The 26,631-nt window shown below is 37.2% G+C and overlaps 2 protein-coding genes across 15 annotated transcripts in view; one reads left to right on the top strand and one right to left on the bottom strand.

Annotated features, from left to right (window-relative positions):
• The window catches only part of HMBOX1 (homeobox containing 1), a 195,982-nt gene that overhangs the window by 36,209 nt on the left and 133,142 nt on the right, over positions 1-26,631 (top strand). The gene's annotated exons all lie outside the window — the stretch shown is intronic.
• On the bottom strand, positions 24,809-25,716 carry LOC125094064 (gametocyte-specific factor 1-like). Its single transcript, XM_047719815.1, has 2 exons — positions 25,698-25,716; positions 24,809-25,546 (listed from the first exon to the last, which is right to left on the bottom strand). The coding sequence occupies exons 1-2, from the start codon at positions 25,714-25,716 to the stop codon at positions 24,927-24,929; spliced, it is 639 nt and encodes a 212-aa protein (XP_047575771.1). The 3' UTR covers positions 24,809-24,926.

Below are 26,631 nucleotides of genomic sequence, written 5' to 3'. Positions count from 1 at the left end.
CTTTTACCTTCTCCCACAGTTATCACCATATTCTGATAAATTTCTTCCTTCCTTTCTATTCTCACCGCTATCACTTTAACCTTCTTGTTACCTTATGCCTGATCTTTCTTTCTTTTTTTTAAAAAATATTTTATTTATTTATTTGACAGAGATCACAAGTAGACAGAGAGGCAGGCAGAGAGAGAGAGGAGGAAGCAGGCTCCCTGCTGAGCAGAGAGCCCGACTCAGGGCTTGATCCCAGGACCCTGGGATCATGACCTGAGCCGAAGGCAGAGGCTTAACCCACTGAGCCACCCAGGTGCCCTGCCTGATCTTTCATAACAAGTCTCCTTGCCTCCAGTTTCTTCCTTATCAAATGTAGGGACTGGTCCAACTTAGATGCTGCTGCTGGACATAGTGTGATTCTCCTGGCTGTCTGTAATCCACCCTTTCTCAAGTGTTTGTTTTGATGATCAAATGAGATAATATAAGTGAGATATTGCACAAATATCTACTTTTTTTTTTTTTTTTTTTTTTTTTTTTTTTAAAGATTTTATTTATTTATTTGACAGAGAGAAATCACAAGTAGGCAGAGAGGCACGCAGAGAGAGAGAGAGAGGAAAGCAGGCTCCCCACTGAGCAGAGAGCCCGACGTGGGACTCGATCCCAGGACCCTGAGATCATGACCTGAGCCGAAGGCAGCGGCTTAATCCACTGAGCCACCCAGGCGCCCCTACAAATATCTACTTTTACTCATCATTTTCTCTGTTAACTTTACCAGCCTCTTGTTTCAGTTAAACTGGTATAGTCCGTTTCCTTAAGCATACTTTGTTCTTTTTTTTTCTTTCTCCCTTAGCATCTTTGCTATAGCAGTCCACTTAACCTGGAATAGTCTTCTTTTCTTTCCACTTACCTAATGCCTGCATCTTATATGAACTCTTAATTTATTTGCATTTTGTGAGCATTCAGTTCAGTCAGTTGGAACATATATTATTTGTACCACTCATTTGGCATAGGCCTTTCTGCCTTAAATCATTGTTTGTTTGTTTTTAACTGTATTTGAATTTTCTTGACAATTATGTTATGAGTGTAGGGAACATGTCCCTCAGTACCTAGCTGGGTATTCTGAGTATAAATTTTAGACAAATGATTTAGGCTTATGATATAATATGGTATTGAGAGCATCACCAGAAATTCTTTTAGGAACTGAGGCTGTCCTTTCTCTTCAACCCCCTTTTTTGTTTGTTTGTTGTTACCACAGTGATTTTCAGCATATTTTAACTACAAGTAATTTTTTTCCATTAAACTTAATAGTTATGCATAATCTCATTTCAGGAGGGGAGATTTAAAATTAGATCATTTTTCAATACCAAATATATTCCATATGATTAAAAATTAACAAATGTAAGAAGTTATATATTGACAATTGGAAAGTCTCTTTACCCACCACATTCCTTCTGACATTCTTTCTTTTGTAATACTGTTTTTAGATTGTTGTATATCCTTCCAGAATTTCTTTATGCAAATACATATTCTTATTTTCACTTTCTTTTTCTTTTTTTTTTTTTTTTTAAAGATTTTATTTATTTATTTGACAGACAGAGATCACAAGCAGGCAGAGAGGCAGGCAGAGAGAGAGGAAGGGAAGCAGGCTCCCTGCTGAGCAGAGAGCCCGATGCGGGACTCGATCCCAGGACCCTGAGATCATGACCTGAGCCGAAGGCAGCGGCTCAACCCACTGAGCCACCCAGGCGCCCTCACTTTCTTTTTCATAAAGGTAGCACATTTTATGTTTTTCTTCATTTTATTTGACATTTATATAATGACAATTTTTTTCATATCAATGCATGGAGAACTTCATTCTTTCTTATATTTGCAAAGCGTTGCATTGGGTGGATATATTACACTTTAAGTAGCTCCATATTGCTCATTCCATTAAGTGTTGGCTAGGATGAAGATTAGCACCACGTTCTTCTATAATTGTGCTTTTAATTACTTACAAGAGCCATAACCCAGGTGATACCAAGAGAGGAAAAAAAGCAGTGACCATTAAATTTGTGTTTTTTATACACTTTGACATAGCAGATTTAAATTAATTCAAGAAAAATTGTATGTGTTGAATGCTTTCCAAACACTATAGAATTGTTTATTCTCAGAAGTTATAATAACTTTTTAGAAAAGAAAATCTTTGACCTGACATATGTATCTAAAATATGAATTTCTCTTTTCTCTAATGAAGAGTAACATACAAGTTTTGTTGATCATATTAATTGGAGACTGCTTCATTGAATTGCTTCAGGAAATTGTTTTGAGTTCAGCCATGAGAAACTCTAATACAGAAAGAATAGCTTTTTTTGTTTTGTTTTGGTCTTTTTTAAAAGAGGGAAAGTGGGAGAGAGGGAGAGTGAGGCAGAAGGAGAGGGAGATAGGGTTTTCTAAACAGGCTCCACACCCAGTGTAGAGCCTGATGCGAGGCTCCATCTCACAAACCTGAGATCATGACCTGATCTGAAATCAGGAGTCAGACGCTTAGCTGATTGAGTCACCCAGGCATCCCCAAACAGTATAGTTAATCACCAGCTGGGTCTCAAGTTAATTTAAAGCTCCCAATAAGCAGTATTGTTTTGAATGGTAGGATCATACTAGACAAGTCATGGAGAAGAGCAGAAGTTTTTGTTTTTGTTCTTTTAAGATTGATTTATTTATTTTAGAGAGAGATTGAGAGCACGTGCTGTGGAGAGGGTCAGAAGGAGAGGGAGAGAAAGTCTCAGGCAGACTCTGCACTGAGTACAGAGCCGGACACAGGGCTTGATCTTATGACCCTGATCAGGACCTGAGCTGAAACCAAGAGTTGGATGCTTAATCAACTGCGCTACCCAGGCACCCTAAGAGCAGACATTGTTATTGTATGTTAGGTGCTCTAACTGAAAAGGTGTAGAATTTAAGGTAGTTCTCTGTTACTGGTGTGCAAATCAAGTTCCTGCAAATGCAAAAAGAGAGGAAAATCAGTGGCAAGAAAAGAAGGAATGATGCAACAGAGAGGGAGGACTAAAATGCTAAGTGCTGGGGCGCCTGGGTGGCTCAGTGGGTTAGGCCGCTGCCTTCGGCTCAGGTCATGATCCCAGGTCCTGGGTTCGAGCCCCACATCGGGCTCTCTGCTCAGCGGGGAGCCTGCTTCCTCCTCTCTCTCTGCCTGCCTCTCTGCCTACTTGTGATTTCTCTCTGTCAAATAAATAAATAAAATATTTAAAAAGAAAAAAAAATAAAAAATAAAATGCTAAGTGCTGAGGCGACAAAAAGAAATTTTGTTGGCTGAGCAAAAAGCAGCAAACAGAGAGGAAAATTCAGATAAACTAGGAATCGTTGGGAAAGTGGAAGAAAACAGAGACAAGGATTTTCAGGGACTATTCAGGAGTTGTACAGATTTTGCCTGTTTCAGAAAATACAATAGCAAGTATCTAAATATTCAGAGCATCTAAATTATAATATAAGCATACTTCATTTTATTGTGCTTTACAGATAATTGCATGTTTTTTCTGTTGGTTTTTTTTTTTGTGGGGTGTGTGTGTGTGTGTGTTTTAATTGAGTGTTTGTGGCAACCCAAACACTGTGTAGATCAAGAATATCAGAACTATTTTTTTTAAAGACTTTATTTATTTGTCAGAGAGAGAGATCACAAGTATGAAGACAGTCAGGCAGAGAGAGAGGGGGAAGCAGGCTCCCTGCGCATAGAGCCCTATGCGATGCGGGGCTCGATCCCAGGACCCTGAGATCATGACCTGAGCCGAAGCTTCTGCCTTCAACCCACTGAACCACCCAGGTGCCCCTATGCTTATATTCTTTTTTTTTTTAAGATTTTATTTATTTATTTGAAAGACAGAGATCACAAGTAGGCAGAGAGGCAGGCAGAGAGGGAGGAAGGGAAGCAGGCTCCCTGCTAAGCAGAGAGCCCGATGTGGAGCTCGATCCTAGGACCCTAGGATCATGACCTGAGCTGAAGGCAGAGGCTTTAACCCACTGAGCCAACCAGGCGCCCCCCTCCCGCCTATATTCTTAATGAAACAGTACAGTAGACTCTTGAACAGCATGGGTTTGAACTATGTGGGCCCATTTGTATACTGGAAATATATTTTATGATTTTCTTAACATTTTCTTTTCTCTGGTTTACTTTATTATAAGAATAGAGAATATAGTACATATACAACATATGTGTTAATCTTCTGTTTATGGTGGCACCTGAGTGGCTCAGTCAGTTAAGTATCTGCCTTTAGCTTGGGTCATGATCTCAGGGTCCTGGGATTGATCCCCACATCAGGCTCTCTGCTCAGTGGGGAGTCTGCTTCTCCCTCTCTTTCTGCTACTCCCCCTGCTCATGCTCTTTCTCTAGCTCTCTCTCAAATAAATAAATAAAATCTTTAAAAAAAATCTGTTAAAAAATCTGTTTATGTTATTGGTAAAGCTTCCAGTCAACAATGGACTATTACTAATAAGCTTTTGAGAACTCAAAAGGTATATGCAGATTTTCAACTATATGGCAGGGTGCCTCTAACTCTGTTGTTCAGAGGTCAATGGTATATCAGCATACTTTAGAGGGATTGTCAGTAATCAACTACTGGAATATTGTTGCCTTTTTTTTTTTTTAAGATTTAATTTATTTATTTGACAGAGAGAGACAGCGAGAGAGGGAACACAAGCAGGGGGAGTGGGAGAGGGAGAAGCAGGCTTCCTGCAGAGCAGGGAGCCTGCTATGGGGCTCAATCCCATGACCCTAGGATCATGACCGGAGCTGAAGACAGATGCCTAACTGACTGAGCCATCCAGGTACCCCTGGAATATTGTTGCTTTAAAATTAATTCTCACATGGGGCACCTGGGTGGCTCAGCAGGTTAAGAGTCCAGCTCTTGGTTTTGGCTCAGGTCATTGGTCTCTGGATTGACTCTTGCATTGGGCTCCATGATCAGCAGCAAATCTGCTTGAGAATCTCTTCCTCTGCCCTTCCTCCTAACTGTGCACTTGTGCACTTTCTCTCTCTCTCTCTCTCAAATAGAATAGAATAGAATAAGTAAACCTTTGAAAAGAAACTTAATTCTCGGGGCGCCTGGGTGGCTCAGTGGGTTAAGCCGCTGCCTTCGGCTCAGGTCATGATCTCGGGGTCCTGGGATCGAGTCCCACATCGGGCTCTCTGCTCAGCAGGAAGCCTGCTTCCCTCTCTCTCTCTCTCTGCCTGCCTCTTCGTCTACTTGGATCTACTTGTGATCTCTCTCTGTCAAATAAATAAATAAAATCTTTAAAAAAAATTAAAAAAAAAATAAATAAAAAAAAAAGAAACTTAATTCTCACATGACCAGAGTATTTAGAAAGGACCCATCCCAATCATTGCAGTTAAAATTTTTTTTAAATTTATTTATTAGTGAGAGAGAGCACGTAAGTGCACAAGTGGGTGGAGAGGGACAGAAGGAGAAGCAGACTGTCCACTGAGCAGGGAACCCCATGTGGGGTTTGGTCCCAGGACCCTGAGATCATGACCTGAGCCAAAGGCAGACACTTAACCAACTGAGGCACCCAGGTGCCCCTTTGATCATTCCAGTTAAATAAAAGTTATTGTAAATATTGTAGATGAAGTCCCATGAAAGTCTTGAAATAATAACTTTAATACTGAGTTTTACTGAGAGTAGAATTCTGGGTAATTGTGTTTGGCATAGCTACTCATAGTCTCTCTTTTTACTTTTTTCACTTAAGTAATTTTACATATAAGTGAGGATCACATTTTTGCATCCAGAGTAGTAAATTTCATTTATTGAATGCCTGTGAACCTGGATTTCATTTTGCATTCAGCTGCTAACCTTTCTGCCAAAAACTATGTAATTATGTAAAGTTTATGCATGTATTTATTTGGCCTTTAGGTAATATTCAATTCCACTATGTGATTAGTACTATAATAAGATATAGAAAAGAAATTCAGCTGCTGTGCTGCCTGTGAACTTTTACATAGAGATCCTAAGTCCAAGATGTCACATTCCAGACAACTCTTAAATAGTCTTAAAAATTATTTCAGGCTACAGCATAAAATTTCGCCACATCTGGGAATGTCTTTATATACAGTACATAGTGTTATAAAAGTTACCCCATAAAATTTTTCAGATATGCCATTATTAATAGCAGAGTTGTTCAGTTTCTGTCTCTACATTGTTGTCACACTCAGTATATCCTCATGAGGATGGATCATCTCTTATTACAGAATCCATCTGCCCTTCCTTCCAAAATACAGGTAAAGATGTTCATGGTGTTTTCAGTGGCACAGATCGAAATACTTTGGAGTAAACAAAATTGCTTAGGCCCCATGACCCAGGAAATGGAGGGGATCCTCTTCTTTCCCAGTAGTACTGGAGAGCTCCCACAGAATTAACCCTAATTCCTGATGCTGGCTTTCTTTGGAGAAAGTGCACTTTGATTATACCACCTACCTCTTAATAAATAAACAGTTCTTTTTTTTTTTTTTTTTTAAGATTTTATTTTATTTGACAGAGGGAGATCACAAATAGGCAGAGAAGCAGGCACAGAGAGGGGAGGAAGCAGGCTCCTTGCTGAGCAAAGAGCCCGACGCAGGGCTCGATTCCAGGACCCTGGGATCATGACCTGAGCTGAAGGCAGAGGCTTTAACCCACTGAGCCACCCAGGTGCCTTTTTTTTTTTTTTTTTTTTTAATCACATGGATTTCTGGAGATCCTGTGACTTGATCTCTTCTTAGAAGCTGTCTTCTAAGATGACCTAAAAAAGTTGAAGTAGTTGCTTTGCTTTTGAGACCCAGTGACTGGAAGTTTAGACTCTGGTTTTTTTGTTTTGTTTTGTTTTTTAAAGATTTTATTTATTTTTTTGACAGAGAGGAAGAGATTACAAGTAGGCAGAGAGGCGGGCAGAGGGAGAGGAGGAAGCAGGCTCTGATATAGTAGTATTTCTACTACATCAAAATAAAAAACTTTTGCAAAGTGAAGGAAACCATCAACAAAAGAAAAAGGCAGCCTATTGAATGGAAGAAGATATATACCAATGATATATGCAGGAAGGGGTTAATATCCAAAATACATAGAGAATTTATTCAACTTAACACCAAAAGAAATCCAGTTCAATTAAAAAATGGGCAAAGGATCTGAATAGACATTTTACTAAAGAGGACGTACAGATGGCTAACAGACACATGAGAAGATGTTTAACATCATTAATCATCAGGGAAATCCAAATTAAAACCACAATGAGATATCATTTTATACCTATCAGAATGGCTAAAATAAAAAACACATGAAAAAGTATCGGTGATGTGGAGAAAAACCAAACAAACTCTGGTTCACTGTTGGTGGGAATGCACACTGGTGCAGCTACTGTGGAAAATGTTATGGAGCTTCCTCAAAAAATTAAAAATAGAATTACCATGTGATCTAGTAATTCCAGTACTGGTTATTTACCCAAAGAAAATGAAATGAAAACACTAAATTGAAAAGATAAAACACCCCTGTGTTTATTGCAGCATTATTTAAAATAGCCAGGATATGGAAGCAACCCAAGTGTCCATTCACTGATGAATGGATAAAGAAGAGGTGGTATACTGGAATATTACTCAGCCATAAAAAAGAATGAAGTCGTGTCATTTATAACAACATGGATAGACCTAGAAGGTATAATACTAAATAAAGTCAGTTTAAGATAAATATCATATGATTTCACTCATATGTAGAATTTAAGAAATGAACAAAGAAGACAAAAAAATTGGATATGTTGAGTCATTCAGAATTTAATCATTTTTTAAAAAAATAAACCTATCAGCAATGTTGTTTTCATGTGAAATGAGTTTACATATTTTTGCAAGGACTTTTCAGATTTATAAAATTTATGCCCATGCACAGATTAGTTTAAGAATAATGTTTAGGTTCGGGGCACCTGGGTGGCTCAGTGGGTTAACCCACTGCCTTCGGCTCAGGTCATGATCTCAGGGTCAGCAGGAAGCCTGCTTCTCTCTCTCTCTCTCTCTCTCTCTCTCTGCCTGCCTCTCTGTCTATTTGTGATCTCCCTCTGTCAAATAAATAAATAAAATCTTTAAAAAACAAAAAGAATAATGTTTAGGTTCATTTCCTAAAAGTCATACAACATTACAGCAGCAGTTTGTAAATGTAACAAAATTAACTTTTTTTTTTAAAAGATTTTATTTATTTATTTATTTGACAGAGAGAAATCACAAGTAAGCAGAGAGGCAGGCAGAGAGAGAGGAGGAAGCAGGCTCCCTGCTGAGCAGAAAGCCCTATGTGGGGCTCGAACCCAGGACCTGGGATCATGACCTGAGCCGAAGGCAGCGGCTTAACCCACTGAGCCACCCAGGCGCCCCCAAAATTAACTTTTTTACTTTGAAAATTTAGCACTTTGACCCATAGCTAATCTGGTTTTTATCTTTTATTTATTATTCCTTTGTTCCTCTTCAATAGTCCCAAAGCACTTGGGCTTTATAGTGACAGTTGGAGTTGAAAGACTGCCCCAAAATGTAGGAAGTATCAGTGAAGACCAAACCAGAAAGTCACAATAGCCCTCTGACTTTTCCACATCCTGATGCTTATTAATTGACGAACAGAAACAGTGTGTCTACCTTTATCTGACCTTGATTTGCAGATGCCTCTTCTGTGTCAAGACAAGTTAGTACTTTATTTTTTTTCCTTAAAGATTTTATATATTTATTTGAGAGAGAGAGAGATCTGGAGAGAGAATAAGAAGGGGGAGGGGAGAAGCAAGCTCCCCACTGAGCAAGGAATCAATCCAATGTGGGGCTCGATCCCAGGGCCATGGGATCATGGCTTGAGCCGAAGGCAGATGCTTAACTGTCTGAGCCACTCAGGTGCCCTGACAAGTTAGTACTTTAAAATACTGACCCTTTTACTTGGTGTGGCATATTCTGTTACTTAGTTCAAATGGTCCAGGAAGAAAGGTGCTTCATAGAGTTTGTGTGGTCTCCTTTTCACTTAATATTCTATCATGAGCGTTTTCTGTCATTAGGTATTGATTTCCAAAATTTTTCCTTAAGAGTGTATATTAATGAGTTCTATCACTCTGTTAGAATATATATAACAATCATCTGTTGTTCGATATGTGAGTTGTTTCCAGTACTTCATTATTCTGAGTATCCTTGTAGTTTAAAATTATATACATCTATGTAGATATATACCAAATTTGAAATTCTCTTACATGTAGGTATATAGTCTTATTTTAATATTTGTTCTGCTGGTGTCTTCACACATATCAAATAAACCTGCTTTGTATACCTTGTATATTCCTTCCATATAGATTTTAATAAAGATGATAATCTTATAGCAGAAGAATGATTTAAAATGCTAGATAATTATATAAGTCATTTATGTAATGTCACAGAAGACTTGAGTACCCAAAGACTTCTTGAAATATCAGTATTTGCAATTGGACCTTTGCGTAAGTACTGTCAGTTACCTAGTCAGTGGGTCTTTCTTTTTCCCACCTTGCAGAGCTCTGATTTTTATATAGGTTGGTCTTCCTCCATGTAGCCCTATCTATAGCTTAAAAAGCACTTAAGCTATTTTTTTCTCAATGGGAATGGGAGGGGAAGGGAAAAGGTTCTTTGATAAAGATCATTGGTCTTCTTAAGTTACTCTGAAGCTGCCTTGTCTTCCTGACTTCTTGTATGAAATAGTAAATGCCCGTGTAATTTAAGCCATTTTGAATGGTGCTGTTTATTACTTGCTTCTGAAAGCATATGGTGAAACTCTGAAAGATGGACTTGCTTTTGAATACATGAAAAATCCTGAATATAAATATTTCTGGTGGGAGAAATCATGTAAGCAAAGGTGAGAGTGTGTTCCAGGATTCATCAGACTGATTAACATACATAAGATTTTCCTGCCTTCCACCAAAAAAGGGAGAGTTACCATGTCAGACTATTTTCAACAAAAGTGATGAAGAATTCTTTGGACTTTTAGGGATATCCGAGGGTATCTTACCTCATTTTCTTTTCTTTTTTTTTTTTTAAAGATTTTATTTATTTATTTGACAGAGAGAGATCACAAGCAGGCAGAGAGGCAGGCAGAGAGAGAGGAGGAAGCAGGCTCCCTGCTGAGCAGAGAGCCCGATGCGGGGCTCGATCCCAGGACCCTGAGATCATGACCCGAGCCGAAGGCAGCGGCTTAACCCACTGAGCCACCCAGGCGCCCCAAGATTCTTACCTCATTTTCTCCAGCATGCTTGGTACTTGGCTTTTGGGTTAAATTGTGTTTCCAGTTCTCCTGTTAAAGTTATAGTCAAAATTCTGTCATAGCTGATTAGGATACTCTAGATTAGTGTCAAGTGTTCACATACAGCCCTGGTTTGTAGCATAAAGTGTGGGAGTTGTGCTAGCACAGACCCTTTATAGTTAAGGGTGACAACTTATGAAATAGTCAAATACTTTTCTTGTACCTTTCTTTTTTTTTTTTTTAAGAGTTTATTTATTTATTTGACAGAGAGATCACAAGTAAGCAGAAAGTCAGGCAGAGAGAGGGGGAAGCAGGCTCCCTACTGAGCAGAGAGCCTGAGTGGGGCTTGATCCTAGGACCCCAAGATCATGACCTGAGCCGAAGGCAGAGGCTTAACCCACTGAGCAACCCAGGTGCCCCTTTTCTTGTACCTTTCAACATATTTATTAATGGGGAACTTGAGCATTCTTATCTTTTTCCGCATGGGAGTGGGGTGGGAGTCCCAAATTAATATATTATATTTACATAATTCACTCATTAAGAAAACAAGTATTTCAGCCCTTCCTATGTGACAGACACTATTTACAGTCTTAGGCATATAGTTTATTATTTATAGGCATATGTGGGGATATAATGGTTAACTAACCTGAAATAATCCTTACTTTCTTAGAGCTGGGAGGACAGATAAACAAATAAACAAGTAATTTTAGAATAGTAAGTTCTAGAAGAATGTAAGTCAAAGTTGTAATAATATATAATATTTTAAATTGGGCAGTCAAGAAAGGTCTCTCTGAGGTAACATTTGAATTAGCATCTGAATAAGAAACCAGCTGTGAAAAGAATATTTTAGGCAGAGTGCAGTTTAAAAACTCTAAAATAGGAGTGAGCTTGGGGTATTCAAGGATGAAAAAGAAGGCAACTGTGGCTAGAGTATAGGGAGTGAAGGGCAGAGGCCAAATCTTGTAAGACAGTGTAGATCATGACAAAGAATTTAAATGTTATTTTCTGTGCACTGGGGAGCCACTGCAGAGTTTTAAGTAGGGCCATCACATGATTGGAATTACAGTTTTAAAAGATCACTCTGGCTACTATTGAGAATGGGTTGTAAGATCTGTTTTCTGAAGAGAACAGGCACTGATAGACAATGTAAAGCAAACGTATAAATTATGGGAAGCCCTTATTTAAGTTCTTCTACCTCATACCCCTTCTTTTTTTATTTTTTTACTTTTGTAGTTTTTAGTGCAAATGTTTAGCAGTATCTCAATTGTTTTAAATGTTATGTTTTTCCCTTATCAACTCCTTAAATAGAAAATTTTTTTCATCTGTTTTTCTATCCGTACTCAGTTTCAGTTAATTATAGATTAACCAGCCACTTCAAAACTTAGTGACTAAACAACAAAGATTTATTATTTCTCATGATTTTTTTTTAAAGATTTTATTTATTTATTTGACAGAGAGAGATCACAAGCAGGCAGAGAGGCAGGTAGAGAGAGAGGAGGAAGCAGGCTCCCTGCCGAGCAGAGAGCCCGATGCGGGGCTCGATCCCAGGACCCTGAGATCATGACCTGAGCCGAAGGCAGTGGCTTAACCCACTGAGCCACCCAGGCGCCCCTGTCATGATTTTGATAACTGGCTAGGCTGATCCTCTATTGGTTTGGCCTGACTTACTCATGGGGGTCCATTTAGGTGGAAGCTGAAGGTCCAAGATAGCATTACCTACATGTCTGACTGGCAGCTGGCATGTGTTGGTTCTCTTCTGTGTGGTCTCTCAACTTGTGGTAAACTAGATCATCTTTGCATGGTAATCTCAGGACAGCTCTCCAAGAAAGTGAAAAGTATAATTTACCAGAGGCTCAGAGTTTGGCTTTGGAAGTTGTGTAACCTCTCTTCCCTCACATCCTGTTAGTAAAAACAAGTCCAAGTCCAGTCAGATTCGTGTGCTCTTTCTTAGGAGGAAGAAGGACAAAGTCACATAGCAAAGGAGTAATTATTATGACCATCTCTGAAAATAATCTATCACAGTTGACTTTCTGGGCACTACATTTTGTATTTCTCCTACATGCAAGTTTTCTCCCCCAAGTTTCCCAAAGTCATATCTGATTGTAGTTGTTCTGTCCCAAGTCTATCTGCATCAGGTACATATGTGAATAAGTCTCCTCAAATTCAGTTCTGCTGGTGCAGAAACTCTTTTGATTTGGACGCTTGTGAACTAAGTGGAGTACCAAATCAGTGATCTAAGTTTCTAGCTTATGAAACTAGATTAAGATGAGCAAATTTATTTCCCAGAGTAAGCAAGGGAAAGAAATGATCAAGAATGATAATCAATGAAATAGAAAACAAGCAAGAAAATAAATAAAACCAGTAGCTGGTTCTTTGAAAAGATCCATAAAATTGACAGATCTGAAGACAGATCAAGAAAAAAAGAAAAGACACAAACAATATCTGGAATAACAACAACAAAAAAAGATATCGCTATAGACCTAAAAACATCTAAAGAATAATAAGAGAGTATTATGAACCAATGTATGCCAGTAATTTTGACAACTTAGATAAATGATCAAATTCGTTGATGAACACAAACTATCAAAGCTCACGGAAGAAATAGATTAACCTGAAAATCCCTGTGTCCATTTCATAAATTAGATTTTGTAGTTAAAGGGGCCCCTGGGTGGCATGGTGGGTTAAGCCTCTGCCTTCGGCTCAGGTCATGATCTCAGGGTCCTGGGATTGAGCCCTGCATCACATGGGGCTCTCTGCTCAGCAGGGAGCCTGCTTCCCCCTCTCTCTCTGCCTGCCTCTCTGCCTACTTGTCATCTGTCTCTCTCTCTCTCTGTCAAATAAATAAATAAAATCTTAAAAAAAAAAATAAAAGATTTGTAGTTAAAAACTTTCCCACGTAGAAAACTCCAGGGCTTCACAGTGAATTCTCTCAAACATGTAAAGAGGAAATAATGCCAATTCCACATAAACTCTTCCAGAAAATAGGAAAGGAACACTTCTCAACTCATTTTATGATGGCTATATTACACTGATACCAAGACAAAGGCATGACAGAAAAAGAAATCTATAAACCAGTATCCTTCAGGAACATATGCAGAAATTCTTACTAAAATATTAGGAAAGGATAAACAAAATAACAAATGGAATCCAACAATATAATAAAAATTTAATACATCATGACTAGTGTAATACAAAATATGTAAGGTTAATTTAACATTCTAAATCAGTGTGATTCACCATATTAACAGCCTGAGGTAGAAAAACTATAATCATTTCATTGCAGAAGATGCAGAAATTGGAGAAAGATGCAGAAGATACAGAAAAACACCAGTCGTGATTTAAAAACAAAAAATCAAAACTCAGCAATCTAGGAATAAAAAAGAACTTCCTTAAACTGATAAAGGGTATCTACCCAAAACCTAAAACTAACATCATACTTAATGGTGAAGGACCACTGCTTTTCTTTTATGGTTGAAAACACAACAGGAATTTCTGCCCTTACCTCTTATATTCAGCAGTGTACTGGAGTTCCTAGCCACTGCAGTAAGTTAAGAAAATAAGTAAAAGACATATAAACTGGAAAAAAAAATGAACAAAATTGTCTTTATTCATAGACAACCTACTTGTGTTTATAAAAAATCCTAAGGAATCTATTTTTTAAAAGTCCTTAGAACTATTAAATTAGTCTCGCAAAATCACAGGATCTGTGATCAATATACAGAAATCATTTCTAGTTTTATAAACCCTTATCTGGTACTGTCAGTGAACAACTGGAAAGCAGATGTTCAATAACAGTGCCATTTGTAATATATCAAAAAATGAAATATTTAAGAATAAATAATGGGTGTGTATAAGACCTGATGCTGAAAGCCATAAAATACTGCTAATATAAATTAAAGAAGACCTAAATAAATGGAGATGTATACCATGTTCATGGATCGGAAGACTCAATAATTTTAAAATTTCATTTCTCTGAAAATAGATTCAACACAATCTCAATCAAAACCCCAGGAGACTTTTTGGTAGAACTTGATAAGTTGATAAATTTTAAATGTTTTGTATTTATTTTTCAATGTTATTTATTTATTTCAAAGAGGGAGAGACAGTGAGAGAGGGAACACAGGCCAGGGGAGGCAGGCTTCCCACAGAGCAGGGAGCCCAATGCAGGGCTTGTAAACTTAAGAACTGAAAATTTCTATAAAACTTACAGAAGAGAATGTGACTTTGAAAGGCAGTGTTTCTGAGAGAAGACCCAAAAAGCATGAATGATAAGAGAATGAATATTGATAAATTTCATTTCATGAAAATTAAAAACTTTCTTTCTTTGAAAGACATGTAAGGAGCAACAAGGTCACATTACAGACAGACATCCTGAGATGGTATAATATGTAGCCTTATTATGCAGTCCATCACTCCAGTATAGTGAAGAAGAAAGAGTGTTGAGGTTGAGACTCAGGAACTTCTCATACATAATCCTAACGCTGGCACTTGTCAAAGATACAGTTTATGAAATTTAGTGGGTTTTTTTGTTTTGTTTTGTTTTGTTTTTTTTTACAGTCTCTGAGCCTTGGTTCATTCTTTCTTCTTTGTAAATTGTAATATTAATGTCTGTCTTGTAGGATTATAATGATGGTCAAATTAAAAAAAAGATATAAAATATTAGAATGCTATTGGATATTTTTAATATATCATTGTCATCATTATTGTTGTCATACATAAATGAACCTTAATTCCTCCCCTTGAAAAATGGTTAGTATGAAAGGACCTTTTTCATTTAACTAAGTATAATTATCTCTTAAGGAGAGTCTAACATTTTTAAGTACCTTTTTTTTTCCCCCAAGTAATCTCTACACACAACATGGGGCTTAAACCCTCAACCTTGAGATCAGGAGTTGTATATTCCACTGACTAAGCCAGCCAGATGCCCCTAAAATTTTAAATATTTTAATAGCTGTAAAAATAGCTGTAAAATCCCTAAACTCCAGTTTATCTTTCTGATCTTTGTTGACTGTAGAAATCAAAAGTGGATATAGTCTTTTTATTTTTTTCCCCGTTTCTCTTAAGGGACAACTTGCTCACAGTACTTTTGTGAATACCCTGTAGTTTTATACCAAGCCAGTCCTTTTTACCAGCATTACTTTTATGAGCAATTGAAGAAACATTCTCTAGAAAGGTAGAGATAATAAGTAATAATCATGTCATTTATTATTATATGAATAAATATAACATTATAAATGTATATGATGTGTTATATATTTAAGCTATAATAATAGTAATAGAATTGGTCATTAGTGTACTTTTTTAGTGTAGTGAGATTCAACTGTACATGTAATTATCCACTGTAAGAAATAAAAGATAGTTAAGTGGTTTCCAAGAACATATTAGACACTTTGAGCTAAAAAAGAGAATGATTTCATGTCAAATGAGATGAACTCTTGTTGCCTCACAAATCCACTTGTCTTTGACACAGAGAAAATGAGTTTTTTAATATCTAAAAAAGTTAGATTGTAGAGACTCACCCATGAGTCATCCATTATAAATTTAAATTTTCCGTATCAGAGAGGTTAAGAACCTGTGTTATCAGGGACCATTGAATGACAGGGTTGAAAAATAATAGCAACCAAGGCCACTTTGAAGAAAACCAAATTAAGGGATTTGGGGGCAAGAAAACTAGAAAACTTCATCATTCTACTTTTAAAGTACAGTATTGTTTTTCATTTTATATTAAATAGATAGGATACGAGACAGTAGAATTGAAGAGATCAAAAGAAAGAAAAAACACTTGTCTTCTTTGTGTCTTCCTTTTTTCCATTGTTGGTTCACCATCTTTTCAGTCACCCAGGTCACTGGGACAGGTTGAGAAAGATTGTTACGAGGAAAAAGGTAAGATTGGTAATGAGGATGGTAGCTGAGGTTGAAAAAGAGATTTATAAACTGGTTCTTGAGAATTTAAAGTGGGTATCAGTATTTCTATACAGAGACCTCAGACCTTTGGATTGTGGAAATAAGTTATTACAGTTTGTTATCTATAGTCATTGAAACTGCCTTTTTCTTATTAGTAGTTTGACTGTTATTCCATCTCTGTTCCTTCCTATTTTATGCTCTATGCTTTAAGGAAAATTATTCTTATATTTACAATATTATCACTTTATAAAGTACTTGTTATAGGCCAGATAGATTCATAAGCCAAGGCACCCATTTCCTTGGGTCAGTCTTCATGGGATATGGATTTTCTTATTGAGAGTTTTGAAATTTTCTATTCTATAGAAAGCGTTTCTGTTTATGAGAATAAAGTCCAGCAGATTTTCTTGAATATAGTCTAATGATTGGACCTACTGATGTTGCCAAAGTAAATAAACCTTTGAGACTGGAGACTTTGTTTTTGTATCTTCCATAATATCTTACACAAAGTAGAGGCTTAATGTTTATTAATAAAAGTAAGACCTGTTATTTGCATCATTCAGAATCCTCGTGTGTTAGAAAAGGAAAAGAGGAAAAAGTGTTTGATGGCTAAGAATAGCATCGATTTTCAAAGTGTTATTATCATCAAGAGTTTTCTTGAAGGTAACTTCTGGAAGAAAACTGGAAAAATCATTTTAAAACATTAGAAAGTGCTGTTTAAGATTCCGCTTATCTGTTCTTTTTGTCCCTCAGTATATCACACTTTGTTTTGTTGTGGCCTGCCCCCCCAGCCTCTTACCTTCTTTTTTTTTTTTTTAGTACGTCAGTTATTAGGGCTTATAAGGGATGCCTCATTTGAATCTCTGTCTCTGTTATTTTCTCTTTCTCTCTCACTGTCTAAGACCACATGCCTACTATTACTTTCATTTAATTAAAAACAAATAACTGGCTTTTCCTCAAATTATCATAGTAGAGTTCTTATGTATCTTAGTATGCCAGGGCTAGTCAGTTCTCTGTATTTCAGATAACAGATATTGATATCTGTTCCACATTCTGATGATCAGAAATCTATAATGTTAAAAGGAAAGAGCAGTGTTGAAATGTAACCTTGCACAAGTCAACCTCATTTAGCTGGCTTTCTTTATTTGCAAATTAGAGAGAATTACTGTTTGTCCTTGAACCTAATAGAATCTGTTGTGTGTATAAAATTAAACAAAGCTTTGTAAGTTGCACAAGATCTCTGCAACTTTAAGATATTACAGGGATGGTATGTCTAAAGTACCACTTAGAAAAGGCTACATTAAAATAAAACATTCACACTCCTATGAAGCAACAAGGGGCCTCTTCTTAGTTTCTGCATTTCTTTATCTGTGCTAGCCTCTCAGTCCTCTATGGAAATTCAGTCCACCTCTAAAAACCTAGGTCAAATGTCACCACCTCCATAAATTCTCTCTTTATGTCCTAAATTAAAAGTGATTTTACCTCTTAGAATTCAGATGATTTGGCAACCTTTTAATGGTTGTAGCAGTTGCCTTATATTTTCATTCTTTTCAGTCTACCCACTGCTCTTGAGTGAAGCATCTAGATATTGTAAAACTATATTAGACTAGGGCAGTAGTCACTCAAACCTTAAATGTGTCTAAGGTCACATGGGGAATCTTGATCTCCTTCTTGTAAATTGGGGGTCAGGCCTTCTACTTCAAACACAGTGTACTTGTGTTTCACATGGTCTCTTGTGTTTTACACAACCCCTCCGACAGTAGGTCTTTTGCACCTGATGTTGCCTTAGTCTAGAATCAGTGTTTCCTTTCTCGCTTTGTCTGTATGGTATCTGTCTGCTTCAGATCTGAGCTTTATCATTAATTCCTAAGAGAATCCTAGCCTATTATGGATTCCTAGTGAATCCTTTCCTAGGTCAACTCTCCCAAATTATGTATTCTCAGACCACCAAGTACTGCATCATAGCACTCCTCACAAGTGAAGCTTTGCCATTTATTTGTAAAATTATTTAAACAGTGACTTTCACTTAGCTGGAAGCTCCAAGAGAGTAGAAATTATGTGTGTTCTTGTTCTCTGTCATATTGCTGTTGCCTCTATCTGTGCCTATTGCCTGTAGTTCCTGAAACACAGTCTTAACTAGGTAAATCATGAACACGGAAGAATAATGGTCCACAAACATCATTTTGACAAACATCGGACCAGAAGTTCTGGATCCTTATATTCTGTCCCTGGCTTACAACTGACCTGTCAGTTCTCTCTTAACCTTTCTGTTTTGGTATCTAAAACTTAATGATACCTGCTCTGCCTACAGGGCAGATGGTCACAGGGTACTGTGAATATTAAATGAGAAATGTGAAGATACTTTGAAAAGTCTAAAATGCTATTCAAATATAAAATTACATGAAATAGTGATATAAGTGGAAGACACTGTCATGGATAGTAATACATGGGCCATGTTACTGTTATTTATTCTTTAAGCCATAGGAATTGCATTTCAAAGTGGAGTTTATTTTCTGCTTCTTGTACATTTGATTTTTTGCTTATTTTACAAATTATAGCTTTCACTATACATTGTTTAAGGTTAGTGAATATCATTTCTACTGTGAAAAGCATGAGTCAAAATTGCCTAAGACTGGCCTTCAGATTCCTTTTTATGGTACAGCAAGCCCTATGGTATTAATACAGACCTCATCTTTCATAAATGGCTTATCTGTGTGTTTGTAATTACTTAATACTACATGCTGTGAGGCATAAAGGGATTGTATATGTTACGCTAACAGAATAAGATGGAATAGGAAAACAGTTAAATTGAATGGATACTTTGTTGTATTTTTGGAACAGGGCAAGATACCTTCAACTTTTAAAACAAACTTTCTGTGTTTGGTCATTCCATAATTTTCTTCTACTAGCCCTATTAAAATATATTTATGTTGCTTCCCCCCCCTCTGTTTTCTGTTCCTAGTTCTTCCTACCATCACCCTTTTTTATTCCTTTAATTTTTCTTCTTTTTAACTTCAACAATTTGGGTTGCACGGAAAAAAAAAAAAACCTGGCACTTAATCAAGAACATGATCTCATTGCTTTCAATGGCTTAGAAAAGAAACATTTTAAAGCAGTTGAAAGATTTCACTTTGGAAAGTAGGTACTGCATAACTAAGTGTGTTGGTTCCCAGCAGAGCCTTGAGTAACCTCTTTCCAGCCATCCTCATGTTTTTTCTCTTCTACTTCCTGTCCAGTGACCAATAGCCTAGGTTTAAAAAAACAAAAAACAAAAAAACAGTAAGACTTTTCCTTTTGGCTCTCTTGCCAGTGTATTGTTTTCTGTTCTTTCATCCTGTGCATAATACTTTTATATTTTTGTAGCACAATTATTTCTACGTTTCTTCATCTGTATGGACATGAAATAAAACTTTTAGTTCCCTTCTGTTCACACAAACCCTCCAGCCCTTTTCAGAGTTCCCTTAGGTATTTCTGGGAGTCTATGAGTGGAATGTAATGTGTTTAGGAACATGAAGTGAATATTCTTTTCTTACAGCCTGCTTGGGAAGTCCATCCTCCTTGAGCCACCCTAATATGGTACCTTTCATTGCCACTGGTGCTGGGTCTCCTGTGAGGGACAGTAGCCAGGAATTCTGTCTTTAGTGTTTTCAGAGCTGCCAGTCTTCAGAGTGCCCAGGTGGTACACGGCTGAATTAGAGAGTTCCCCCTACCTCTCATCTCTGTGCCACACTTTGTACCCAAATTCCAAAGTAGCAGAATTGGTGCTCACAGTTTCAGCCTCTCTTGAAAAGGTTTCTTATCTTTTCCATCTATCCTTTTATTTCTGGGCTCAAAACCAGTTCAGAGAGCCAGATGGAAAAAGACACCATGCCTTCTTCCATTGTCCTTATTTCATCTCACCCTCCTCCTGCTCACCCTCTCAACTGCCTTTAGACTCCTGCTGAAATTTGCATCATTCATGGTGGTTGCTGAATTCTTAATCATTCTTGGAATTAGCTCAGATAACCTGTTATATCTTTAAAAGCTGGTTTTTGAATAAGTACCTTTGCTACAAAATTCAAAAGATATAAAAAATATGTCCAGTGAAAAGTCTAGCACCTCCATCCCTGAGGTTTCAAGTTCCCCACCATGGGGGAATCGGTATTATCAGTTTCTTCTGTATCCTTCTAGAAGTGCTTTATGCATGTATAAACAAATCTATGTAGTTAACATATATATTCTTCCCCACTCTCTCCCTACTCCTTTGCAAATGACTTACATGCTTTGCTTGTTCTGTTCTTTTCACTTGGAGACTGTTTTGTATTAGTACATTAGGAATTTCCTTATTTTTTTATGGCTGCATTGTATGGTTATATCATAACTTATTTATATTGTCCCCTAATGGCGGGCATTTAGGTTGCTTCTAATCTTTCCCTATTACAAATAATGCCACAGAGAATAACTTCTATCATAAGTTATTTTGCCTGTCTATATCTGTGGGGTAAGTCCCCAGAACTGGAATCGCTAGGTTGAAGGTTCTGTAATTTGGAACCTGCTACATTTACAGTTAATAAATTTTTAGAAGTTAGTTTGTTTTTGATTTCTAGCTTATATTCTAGACTCCTCCTTTTAATAAATGAGCAGTTTTACCACCTCATTTTATTTGGTGATTGCTTAGGCAGTGCCCAAGGAACATAAATAAATGGACCAGGTGTAAGGAAAAAAATAGATTTAGTTTTTGTTTTCTTACGTTTCTTAGAGATAAAAATATAAAGAATTATTTCTCTATCCTGGAACAAACCTCAGTAAGCTCAGTGGTAAATGGCGGCAGATAGTTAGTGTCTAGAGATGGTAGGGACTGTGGTGAACTGGAGGGTGTTTGCCTTACATAAAGGGAGGCAGTGCCATTCAACTCCAGCCAATTTTTGGCACACAACATATTACAAACTCGGTGGTGACTCAGTGATGTCAGATGCTGTATTTTTTTTTTCTTTAAAAACAGAAGTCTTCATATTTATATTCAGTGTCCTAACTTTAAAATTCCATGTAGACTAAACAAGATACATCCATGGGATTGATCCAGCTTGGCTAAGCCTTCAGTTTATGCCCTCTGCTGTTGTACATACAGAGGTGGGTTTTTGGTCTATTTCACTAGCTCTGACTCCCACTTATTCTGGTTCTTCATTGTCTGCTATCAACTAGATACTGCCTCTAGATGTTCCATTGATTGTTAAATATTTAGTTCTGTATATCATCGTCTTCTTAAATTTGTCTTCCTTAAAGTAAAGGACATTTGGAATTTCCTTCACCCTTGATGACAGTGTACAGAATTAGGAGATTCTAATATCTCATTTCTATTCATTTGGTGACCATATCCTGTGACTCCAACAGGCATTTTTCTATTTTATCTTATTTTATTATTTTTTTTAAGATTTCATTTGTTTGTCTGAGAGAGAGAGAGGGAGAGTGAGTGCATAAGCAGGGGGAGCAGCAGGCAGAGGTAGAAGCAGGCTCCCTGCTGAGCAAGGGGCCCAATGCAGGACTCGATCCCAGGACCCTGGGGTCATGAGCCGACCCAAAGGCAGACACTTTTTTTTTTTTTAATTTTATTTTATTTGACAGAGATCACAAGTAGGCAGAGAGGTAGACAGAGAGAGAGAGGAGGAAGCAGGCTTCCTGCCAAGCAGAGAGCCCGATGCGGGGCTCGATCCCAGGACCCTGGGATCATGACCTGAGCTGAAGGCAGAGGCTTTAACCCACTGAGCCACCCAGGCGCCCCCCAAAGGCAGACACTTAACCAATTGAACCACCCAGGTGTCCCAGCATTTTCTATTTTAGATGTGTAGATTGTTAGAACTTTAGCAGGCAGGATCAGAAAATACTGCTATTCATTATGTTCTCTCCATGATCTCTGCCAGAATTCTTTCTAGATTTTGATCATTATTTGAAGGAGCTGGGAGGATATGATCATAGATGTTAATAAGTATTAAAATCTTAGCAAGAAAGGTTTTTCTGTCTGTAGTCATTCATGGCATCCTTTGAGTATGCTTTGTTCTGTGAGGTATTTGAAGAGGAATTAATACTTGGAGCCAAAGTCTCCAAACATTGAATTATGATTACTGTTGGATCAAAAACTCTTACCTATCTACTTCATGTTTTTTTTAATCCCACGTTTCAGAATTTCCTACTAGAGAGGGTTATACGATTGTCTGTATTACCTCTTCCCTCCCTCTTGTCAGAGACTTCCGTTGCGCCCACCCCAGTTTATCAAAGATGATTACACAGCTTTGAGGAAATAAAAAGTAATTTCTTTCAGATGGTTGGAAACTACTGCCACTGATGCTTTTTCTCAAATGGCCAAGGTAATATACTCATAATTAGAGTAATTAGAAAATTAGTTAGAGGCACTATAAAAAAATTGAGTTTGGGGGCGGGGGGAACTTGGGACAATGAGTCCTTGCAGTTACTGGGGAAAAGCAAGCCATGTCCAAACAGTTCTTGGCTGAGAGCTGTGTAGCTCTCAATTTCTGCATACTCGTGAAACTATTTTCTCATAGTTTGGTTTTCCAAATAACTTCCCTACTAGAAAGCCAGTATTCTCAATACAAACCATTACATTGTTTTTCTGATAGCCTTCTTAAGTTAGTTTCCCTTAGGTTACAGTAACCTTTTTGAAAGATTGATGGTTCATATCTACAAAGGAGCAAGAGAACTAACATTTCTGGGTGCCTACTTCAGGAGCCTTTTTAGTGGTATTTTAGTCCTCATAGTGACCCCTTCAGGTAGAAATCACTGCTCACAATTCACAAAGGAGGAAACCAGTGCTTAGTGAGATTAAGACATTTGTACAAGATCAAACTGCTAACAAGTGGTAGAAGCTGAGATTTCAAACATCTTCCTCCAGGCCTCTTATTCTGTATTATTCTGTTATACTCCCAGTTTTAAATTTTAGAAAGACTATTTTGTTAATGGTGTGTCACATGGAAAAGAATGGAGGTAAGGAGGACAGTTGGAAACCATGGCATCAATATAGCAGAAGAGAAGGTTTCAAGTAAGACAGAGAAAGGTACAGATAAAAGAACCTGCTAAAAGGGATAATTAAATCATTGGTTTAGCATATACTTGTGTTTTGTTTCAGTTCACTGTATAAAGAGTAGATTTTTCAAGCTATAAATTTCAGTTTAAAATGACAACCTATCAAATATATGTTGAAGTTATTAATGCTTAATATTTGGGGATATGGGGACGCCTGGGTGGCTCAGTTGGTTAAGCAGCTGCCTTCGGCTCAGGTCATGATCCCAGAGTCCTGGGATCGAGTCCCACATCGGGCTCCTTGCTCGGCAGGGAGCCTGCTTCTCCCTCTGCCTGCCACTCTGTATGCCTGTGCTCGCTCTCTCTTCCTCTCTCTCTCTGATAAATAAATAAAATCTTTAAAAAAAAATATTTGGGGATATGGCATAAAGTGTAAATCAGAATTTTAAGACTGAATCATTCTCTGCCCTTTGTTGAGATTGTCTTTAATATGAATGTGCTTGATAGATATTTTTAAACCTTCCCTTTTATGTGTTAACTCATATAAAAAAAAGTAGTAAAGATCATGGGATACAGATTTAGCACATTTTAAAATGCTGGTCAGACATAATACGAAAGAATTTAAAACTGATTTGAGTCTAGAAATTATTCCAAAGATTGAACATTTCTTGCTACTTATTATTAGATATAAATCCATAGTACAGAGAGTGCTTTTTGAGAGCTAGTAGTATTTGGTAGATATAGTAAACAATTTTAAAATATTAATACTGTATATTTGTATGGAGCATTACACTTCATAATTGTCGTTATAGTTTGAGAACTCATGAGTTCGTCAGTAGATATCTGAGGAAAATAACTCAGAATAAGGGATCTGAAATATATAGAGATTATATTACAGCAAATAATATTGAGATAAGCCATTATGGTTTTGGAGTAGAATTTGTGATCTTGCTGGGAATGGTCAGGTCAGGGGGAACATAAAGGAACAAAAGAAAGAGAAAATGTGATGATATCTGCACCCCCAGGATTTTAAAGATGAGTACGAGAAAAGCCATGGGCTCCCTAACTTGGGTAGAGAGCCTTTTCTCATGACTTGAGATGCTTTTTTATGTCTTTGCAGTCAGGCAGTACAAAATGTGAGGCTTGAAAATAGCTGTAGTAGATCGTGAGGAATGCAGGGAATAAAAGAAAGATGTCTACGGTGTTATAAGTTTGGGGATAAAGTGTAAGTTGGCTCCTTGGAATTCATTTGATTTCAGCTTCAGTGGTAAAACATTATCTGATTGGCCATCTCCTTATTTTGAATTATGTATTAGCATATTCTCCTGAGATGTGGAAGGTAAAACATTCTCTGCTTCTCTTGCAAGGGAGAGGATATGAATTCCCTCATCCTCTACCTTTGTATCCTCCTTTTAGCACTCACCTCCTAGTAAATGGACAAGAGGATGCTTCAGAGTTAGTCATATGAGTAGTTGATGTTGCTCTCTGAAGTCAATTTAATGGATGCTGGGAATGCCCCCAAAATAACATTTCTATTAACCTGTTGTTGATATTATCAGAAATTCTACCATTACCAATTCATGATAAATTTCCTATTAAATTGGGTCATCCCTAGTAAAGCTATTGATTTATTTTCTACCTAGCCAAGATAATATTTAGTATTTTTTTTTTTTTGTCAGTTTGAAAGTCACAGTTTATCTTTCTATAATTAGATTAGGAGGAAAAACCACGAAGAACCCATTGGTAGCAGGAAGAAGCAAGAGTCTTCTAGGGTCTGGCATTTGATGAGATATTCAGTTACTGTGCATTTCCATTGTTTTTCCATGGCAGAACATATGGCAGAGACTTGGGAACACGCATGCCTGAAGCCAGGTTACTCTTATGTTCCACAACTATGTTGCTTGCAGGGCTGTTGTTGCCACAGTAGTTGGCTGTGCCCCAGACAAATGGGGTGCTGGTCTGTTCCCACAGATCTTTATCCCAGTCTTCATCGCAAGGAGGGCACTGCCATGTGTTCTCAGCCAGAGTCTCTTGTCCAAGGTTCCTGGTTTGGTTGACAACATCCTGCTCAATACAACTTTTATCATCACAGCTTGAGATATGATGACTGATTTCGGCCCGAGGAACCTGGTGACGAGCACTGAAGGGACAAGTAGCCAATTTGTTTGCGACATCAGGATGATTCTTTCTGCACTTGATAAGATGATAAGGAAACCTGCAGGCCCTGATCTGGTGGTTTTTATCATAGGGGCATTGTAATAGCTTTTCAGGGTCCAGGGAATCGACTTGGTCGAGACACGTTCTCTCCACAGCCGCTTTCTCCCCGCCATATTTAGTATTTTTAATAGAAGTTTTCAACCATAGGTTCCTGTTTGACCTGGCCTTCCTAGTAGCTCCCACTTCTCTGATTTCATGTTCTGTTGTTCATGCAACTCTAGCTACAGTGGCTAGAGTCCTCAGTGGTATTCTTTAAACATGGTAGACAGTTTCTGCCGCAAGATCTTGATCTTGAATGCTTTCTCCCCTTTATCTACATGGCTTGCTTCCTAATGTCTTTCAAATCTTTACTCTGATTTAGCTTTATCATTGAGGCTTTCTCTGAGCACCCTACTTAAAGTTTTAATGCCTCCACCCACAATCCCTAAATGCTTTCTCAACTTTATTCTTTTCTGTTTTACCTACCATGATCTAAATACTGTATATTTCACCTTTAAAAAAAAATCTATCTACCTATCTATTTATTTATTTATTGCCTGTCTTTCACCACAAGAATGTAAGCTGTATGTGAACAGGGACTTTGTTTACTTCATTGCTGTATTTCACAGTATAATTTCTCACATGTAATAGATGCTCAGTAAATATTTGTTGAAAACATAAATGAGTGAATACAAGGTACTGTATGACTTGAGATGCTTTTTATGCATAAAATGATTGATGTATAACAGGAAGTGCCTGTAGGGAAAAGTGGGTACCAAACAATTATCTCATATCTTTTGTTATGTTGTTTCTCAAAATATGCTAAATTGTATTAATCCCTCTCTAATAAATACTTGCCCAGAGCCAACTATGAACAGCTTCTGTTAGCATATTTATAACAATTCTGAACTCAACAAAACCTTCAAATTTCAAACATTTATAAAGACCCTGCATTTCTGGATGACTAACTGGAATTTTTGCTTTTACTTATTGGTAAACTAGTGTGAGCAGTAACTTGAGAGTCAATGTTTCTGGCTCCTATTTTCAGATTTTTTTTTTTAATCTGTAAACAGAGGTGATTAGAATACACTGTTAACATCTATCCTAGCTTAATCTAAGATTTTATGATTTATCTTAATATAGTTTAATGAAATCTCTTATCCAATTGTATAATTATTTCATTTATTAAGCATTGGGAAACTGCTAGGATAGGGAAATGCAAAACAGGAAGAAAATATTGGATCTTTCAGAAATGCAGAATCACAAGTTTTTGTTCTAGAAGTTATTTATCAGTATATTATATACT

This window comes from Lutra lutra, chromosome 2, assembly GCF_902655055.1.
Source record: "Lutra lutra chromosome 2, mLutLut1.2, whole genome shotgun sequence".
Taxonomy (NCBI): domain Eukaryota; kingdom Metazoa; phylum Chordata; class Mammalia; order Carnivora; family Mustelidae; genus Lutra; species Lutra lutra.
This window is presented reverse-complemented; position numbering and strand designations above follow the sequence as displayed.